Consider the following 7,473-nt stretch of genomic DNA (forward strand, 5'->3'; position numbering starts at 1 on the left):
GTTTGGGAAGATCCCACATGCCGCGGAGCGGCTGGGCCCGTGAGCCATGGCCGCTGAGCCTGCGCGTCTGGAGCCTGTGCTCCGCAAAGGGAGAGGCCACAACAGTGAGAGGCCCGCACACAGCGCAAAAAAAAAAACAAAGGTAATTCGAGAAGAGATCATCAATAGGATTCCTTTAAATAAAACATTTTGCTGCTGCACTTAAATATAATTTTTCTTATAAAAATAACTACAATTTTTTGTAATTTACAATAATTTTGTAAATATTGTAAATTACAATAATTTTTACAAGCTGGTCCCATTGTTAAAAATGAGACATTCTTTTAATTATAGGAGTTACTTTACACTTATAAAATAATTAGGTTATTAGTTTTAGGTAAATGAAGTATGACAAATAATTTAGATTTTTAAAATGGAGAATAGTTCCAGACTTAAAGGTACAGAAAAAACTCATTCTCCTATAAAAGTTTACTTTTTAAAAATGAGAATTTTAATTAGGAAAAATGGAACTATCATTTGCTATTTCCAAAACTTTCAAACATTTATTGCTGTAATCCAGAGTAAAGAATGGAACAGGCCCTGCCTAAAACATTACAATAGTTTACTGTGTTAAAATTTGCCAATTATATTATTTTGGCAGTAATACTAATTCTTAAGCTTTTCCTACATAAATCAAGGAAAAACTAAACATTACTACTAGAATTTAAAAAAAAACCCACTTATACACAAAACATATCTTAAAACTTACAGTTTCATGGTGATTTTCCAATGGCTATATTTAAAACGTATACACTTTATAATCTTTCTACTGTTTCTTCACAATAAGAATTGTTTCTACACTACACTGATCACATCTTAAGCCAGTACTTTCTATCCTTTATCCTGACAAGGTACAAATAGGAAACGATAATATTTGTACAGCAGCTTTGGGGGGTAAGACTGCTTGTGGCCCAAGAGGGTCAGGGTTCTTGCCCAGCCCCTCAGGCTGCGGTATTTCTGACAACTCTGGTCTAAGTCCCAGCCTCAAAGGCGTCTTGAAGGGTCTATTAAGGCTACTAAGGTAGCGATCTTGATAATGATGCCTCAGATTTACACAGAAAGATAGAAGTTAGGAAAGTATTCATTACTATTTAATCCTTTGCGCAACTTCTATGTCCTAGATTCTGTACCAAACAGTGAAAAAGTTCTGAATTACTAACAGTGTAAATACAAGGAGAAATTTAATCTATGTAAGTAACATTTTAAAGGCTCTTCTGTTCTGTGGCTCTTCTACAAGGAGAAACTTCCATCAAACTCTTCTATTTAAACAGCAATTCACAGCACTAGATTAGCTTGCCATGTTAATCTAATATTTGGGCATCGTTTTTATTTAGCATAAAAGACCTTGCAGACCACAGGGATCATCTTGCCCAACTGTAGTCACAGATGACAAAACTAAGGTTCAGAGAGGATAAATGACTATTTAAAGGTAAAATATATTGTTGTGGACCCACCATCTCCTGACCTTTCTTCTAATCTGGTGTTATCATTCCATTTTACAGATGCGGAAAATGAGGCTCTGGGAAGTCAAGTGCTCTCTTCCGCATAAAAAGTTAATTAGCGGCAGAATGTATTTTTGATTTATAATTCATTATGATTACTTTGGTTATATTCAAAGTCTACTGCCAATCTCACATAGCTAGGAGTAGCCAAGCTCTTTTATCCTGGAGCTGCCTCCTGCCTACCGTGGAGGCCTTACTGACTTCAAAGGAACTCTGTCTAGGGAACATATAATGTCAACATTTTGGCTTGGAGAGAAAAATAGAACAAAATTTTCTCTTTTTCTGTTCAGATGGTGTTTTTTGTTCCCTCAATGAATTGAAAGTTTTACATGATTTTTTTATTTCCCTAAAAATGTTTGGTCTTTAAGTGGAGCACGTTCCAAACAAAGATGAACTAGAACTAAAATTCTATTTCCTTCCCTAGTAGTTGAAAGGAAAAAAGTATTCCTTAAAATATTTATTGACTTTTTGCTTCATTATAAATAAAGTTTGTCTGTGGGTGGAGGGAATTGGGAATTTTCATTAGAAATACTTAGGTTCTGTCCACAGTATTGAGTCTTCTGTATTCAATTGAATTGCTCTGTAAGCTGGGTAGGTTTTAGGTGATTCATTTTCAAGATGAGAAGAGTGATTGACTAATGATCATTTTTTGAAGATGTCAGAGACCTTTATGGTCGCTTGCTTAAATCCTTTTATGTGTAAAGAAAACTCAAGTTCAGAATGATTAGAAGACTTGTCCAAGGTCACCAGACAGTAAGCAGAGGAGCAAGAACCCAACTTTTTAAACCCCTAGTTATGTGCATACTCCACTGTCAAGCTGCCTCCACACAATGAGGAAGATTTAAACAATTCTGTAAAATTTATAGAAGGCCTTTGGACGAAGAACCTAAGTGTGATCCTTTAGAACAACAGTGTGACCACATGAGCAAATTAGTGGTTTCTCTATTTGCCTGAGTCATTGTGATTTCCATCCATAATATAAAAAGCCAACTCAAACTAAACTAAACCCGTATTTGATGTAGTTTCATACATGCTTCTTTTATTAGTTAGGATGAATAGTTATGTTCAATGTTTTACTAGACAAATTTGAGCATGATCTAGTGATTCTTATATAAAGTGATCTTCATGTTAATGTGATTTTATCAAAAAGTCAAAAAATGATTTCTCTCTTTCTAAAGACACTCAAAAACATGAACAGTACAGAAATAAAACTCTGTGTGTATGTACGTATGTGTGTGTAAAACAAGTTATTAACTTAAATTTAGGATTTAATGTAAGCTTTAGTTTACCTTTCCTGGGGCATTCCTGTAAGCCTGCATTTTCATTCACTTTTCTACGCCCAGTGTTAACACGAGATTGCACATAACTGTATGGAGTTTGCCTGTGACCCTGGATCTGAAGTTGCTGTTTGGTTGAAATTAGTCTGTTTTTGAGGACTTCATTTTGTCTTTCAAGCTCATGAACTTTCTCTTGCAGCCGCTCAATCATTTCTTCCATTTCCACATCTCTTCCCAGCCGCTTGGGGCCGCCACCAACCCGTTCATATCTTTTCTTGTCATTAACTAGCCGTATTAACTTGGTGGCCATTCTAGGGAAATAATAAAAAGATGAAAAGGAATGTGAGAAGTCAGCATAAAATGCATTCTGTTGAAAGGAACATAATCACTGTGAAGACTTCAGTGCAGAACCTGAATAATAAATTTCAGGTTTTGATGTAACTATTACTGCCTGTGAAGAATCCTTTGATGATAATTGAAACCACTGGGCAACAATCTGCTTTATAGCACTGACAAATAACAGTTTCCTAAGGCTTATCATTTAAGGTTAGTAAAGAGAGGACACATATTTACTCCATATGTTCCTCAAATGCAATTTTTAACGCATGACCTTATGTAGGAATGCTGTATGCACTTAAATGTAGCTACAGATTGTGGATATGGTGGGTTATATCTGCAAGCCACAGTAAGTTAAAACTTTTCAAAATTGTATTAAGACTATGCAGCATTTAGGTGATGTATTGTTTTCAGTTTCTCTAGGATTCAGACATATTACAAATATAAAAATGTTAAAAATGCATAGATACATACATATTAAAAGCCCAATGAAAAATTCAAAAGAAACCCAAATGCACCATTAAATGTTGCTTAGTGCTCAAGAAACAGGCCTGTTTAATGGTAGAACTTAATTAGGTACAGAAAGTATTATTTCAACGGTACTTTTAAATTTAGACATACATTGTGCTTTTGACATCTCAGGAGTTTATACCTTTGATTCTTTTAAGTTTTGATAAAAACTGGTTAGACAGAACAAAAGACAGAAAGGGCACATGGGGGTGATGTAATATACACGTACGGAAAACATGCTTGACAGTGAATGGAAAAATCTTGGCAGTACAAGAAAGAAAAGGTGGCTTTGATGAGAGACACAAGTTCAAGACTTTACAAAATTGGTCGCACATCTTCAATAGCTGATTCTAGTTTATAGTGAATCTATTTTTATAAAGACCCAGACAGGAGATTGAAAATAAAAACACACTTCATTTTTCTTTAAACGGGGTTTTGCTTTATTTTAGCATGGTTATGGACAGAAGCTTTTACTTAGGAGAACAAAAGTGAAATAAAAAAACCCCTTAATAGCTTTGGGATGTCACAGAACAACCTTTTTTTGCCCTAAGCAGAGTCCTCTGTAAAAGCAGTAGTAATACATGTCTATCTACACTTCTGGCTACTCGGCCTACAGCATGCGGCATCAGGGGAAAGCTATGCATAACATAATCAGTTAAGATTGTTTTCTTTTTCCCTTGAGGCACATCCATTAAACATGCTTTATAAGGGATATAGGATAATAAAAACCAAGATCCAAGAGTACCACAAACACCCTAGTAAAGTAATCAATGGATTAGTTCCTTTTCCACCTAATCCAGAGAAGGATATATCATTGAGGAATCTGGGCAGGTACTGTAGCCCAACAGAGCCACACACTCTACCTAGCCCTTTAGGACCCTGAGCCCCACCAAACGGCTTATCCATAGAAAGATGGTAGCCATTTAAATGAGATGTCAACCTAAATATCTGAATCTTCTGTTACACAAAGACTTTCACACGGATAGAGATTACATTCAAAAGAAAGACATAGATTTAAGCAAAGATCAATAAAACTAAAAGCTGGTTCTTTGAGAAGATAAACAAAATTGATAAACCATTAGCCAGACTCATCAAGAAAAAAAGGGAGAAGACTCAAATCAATAGAATTAGAAATGAAAAAGGAGAAGTAACAACTGACACTGCAGAAATACAAAGCATCATGAGAGATTACTAGAAGTAACTATATGCCAATAAAATGGACAACCTGGACGAAGTGGACAAATTCTTAGAAAAGCACAACCTTCTGAGACTGAACCAGGAAGAAATAGAGAATACAAACAGACAAATCACAAGCACTGAAATTAAGACTGTGATTAAAAATCTTCCAACAAACAAAAGCCCAGGACCAGATGGCCTCACAGGCGAATTCTATCAAACATTTAGAGAAGAGCTAACACCTATCCTTCTCAAACTCTTCCAAAAGATAACAGAGGGAGGGACACTCCCAAACTCATTCTATGAGGCCACCATCACCCTGATACCAAAACCAGACAAAGACGTCACAAAGAAAGAAAACTACAGGCCAATATCACTGATGAACATAGATGCAAAAATCCTCAACAAAATACTAGCAAACAGAATCCAACAGCACATTAAAAGGATCATACACCATGATCAAGTGGGGTTTATCCCAGGAATGCAAGGATTCTTCAATATACACAAATCAAACAACGTGATACACCATAGCAACAAACTGAAGGAGAAAAACCATATGATCATCTCAATAGATGCAGAGAAAGCTTTTGACAAAATTCAACACCCATTTATGATAAAAACCCTGCAGAAAGTAGGCATAGAGGGAACTTTCCTCAACATAATAAAGGCCATATATGACAAACCCACAGCCAACAAAGTTCTCAATGGTGAAGAACTGAAACCATTTCCACTAAGATCAGGAACAAGACAAGGTTGCCCACTCTCACCACTCTTATTCAACATAGTTTTGGAAGTTCTAGCCACAGCAATCAGAGAAAAAAAAAAAAAACAAATAAAAGGAATCCAAATAGGAAAAGAAGAAGTAAAGCTGTCACTATTTGCAGATGACATGATATTATACATAGAGAATCCTAAGGATGCTACCAGAAAACCACTAGAGCTAATCAATGAATTTGGTAAAGTAGCAGGATACAAAATTAATGCACAGAAATCTCTGGCATTCTTATACACTAATGATGAAAAATCTGAGAGTGAAATTAAGAAAACACTCCCATTTACCACGGCAACAAAAAGAATAAAATATCTAGGAATAAACCTACCTAAGGAGACAAAAGACTTGTATGCAGAAAACTATAAGACACTGATGAAAGAAATTAAAGATGATATAACATTGCAACAAAAAGAATAAAATACCTAGGAATAAACCTACCTAAGAAGACAAAAGACCTGTATGCAGAAAACTATAAGACACTGACGAAAGAAGTTAAAGATGATACAAACAGACGGAGAGATATACCATGTCCTTGGATTGGAAGAATCAACATTGTGAAAATGACTCTACTACCCAAAGCAATTTACAGATTCAATGCAATCCCTATCAAACTACTAATGGCATTCTTCACAGAACTAGAACAAAAAATTTCACAGTTTGTATGGAAACACAGAAGACCCTGAATGGCCAAAGCAATCTTGAGAAAGAAAAATGGAGGAGGAATCAGGCTCCTGGACTTCAGCCTATACTACAAAGCTACAGTAATCAAGATCCAGACACTATAAAACTCTTAGAGGAAAACATAGGAAGGACACTTTATGACATAAATCACAGCAAGATCCTTTTTGACCCACCTCCTAGAGAAATGGAAATAAAAGCAAAAATAAACAAATGGGACCTAATGAAACTTAAAAACTTTTGCACAGCAAAGGAAAACCTAAAAAAGACGAAAAGACAACCCTCAGAATGGGAGAAAATATTTGCAAATGAAGCAAGTGACAAAGGATTAATCTCTAAAATATACAAGCAACTCATGCAGCTCAATATCATAAAAACAAACAGCCCAATCCAAAAATGGGCAGAAGACCTAAACAGACATCCCTCCAAAGATATACAGATTGCAAACAAACAAATGAAAGGATGCTCAACATCACTAATCGTTAGAGAAATGCAAATCAAAACTACAATGAGGTATCACCTCACACCAGTCAGAATGGCCATCATCAAAAAAATCTACAAACAATAAATGCTGGAGAGGGTGTGGAGAAAAGGGAACCCTCTTGCACTGTTGGTGGGAATGTAAATTGATACAATGGACAACAGCACTATGGAGAACAGCATGGAGGTTCCTTAAAAAACTAAAAATAGAACTACCATATGATCCAGCAATCCCACTATGGGCATATACCCCGAGAAAACCATAATTCAAAAAGAGTCATGTACCACAATGTTCATTGCAGCTCTACTTACAATAGCCAGGACATGGAAGCAACCTACGTGTCCATCGACAGATGAATGGATGAAGAAGATGTGGCACATATATACAATGGAATATTACTCAGCTATAAAAAGAAATGAAATTGAGTTGTTTGTAGCGTGGTGGATGGACCTAGAGTCTGTCATACAGAGTGAAGTAAGACAGAAAGGGAAAAACAAATACCATATGCTAACACATATATATGGAATCTAAAAAAAATAAATGGTTCTGAAGAACCTAGGGGCAGGACAGGAGTAAAGACGCAGAGGTAGAGAATGGACTTGTGGACATGGGGAGTGGGAAGGGTAAGCTGGGACGAAGTGAGAGAGTGGCATGGACATATACACACTACCAAATGTAAAATAGATAGCTAGTGGGAAGCAG

At 36.0% G+C, this 7,473-nt stretch overlaps 1 protein-coding gene across 11 annotated transcripts in view; it reads right to left on the minus strand.

Moving 5' to 3' along the window:
- RPGRIP1L (RPGRIP1 like) overlaps positions 1-7,473 on the minus strand; it is a 118,983-nt gene that overhangs the window by 105,099 nt on the left and 6,411 nt on the right. For all 11 annotated transcript variants that reach the window (XR_008615479.1, XR_008615478.1, XR_003676484.1 and 8 more), the window contains exon 4: positions 2,831-3,129. Coding sequence is in view for 5 of the 11 variants with exons in the window: in XM_028477622.2 (XP_028333423.1) it covers positions 2,831-3,129 (299 nt within the window). In the remaining 6 variants the exon portion in view is untranslated. The remainder of the gene's footprint in view (positions 1-2,830; positions 3,130-7,473) is intronic.

This window comes from Physeter macrocephalus, chromosome 17, assembly GCF_002837175.3.
Source record: "Physeter macrocephalus isolate SW-GA chromosome 17, ASM283717v5, whole genome shotgun sequence".
NCBI classification, from domain to species: Eukaryota; Metazoa; Chordata; class Mammalia; order Artiodactyla; family Physeteridae; genus Physeter; species Physeter macrocephalus.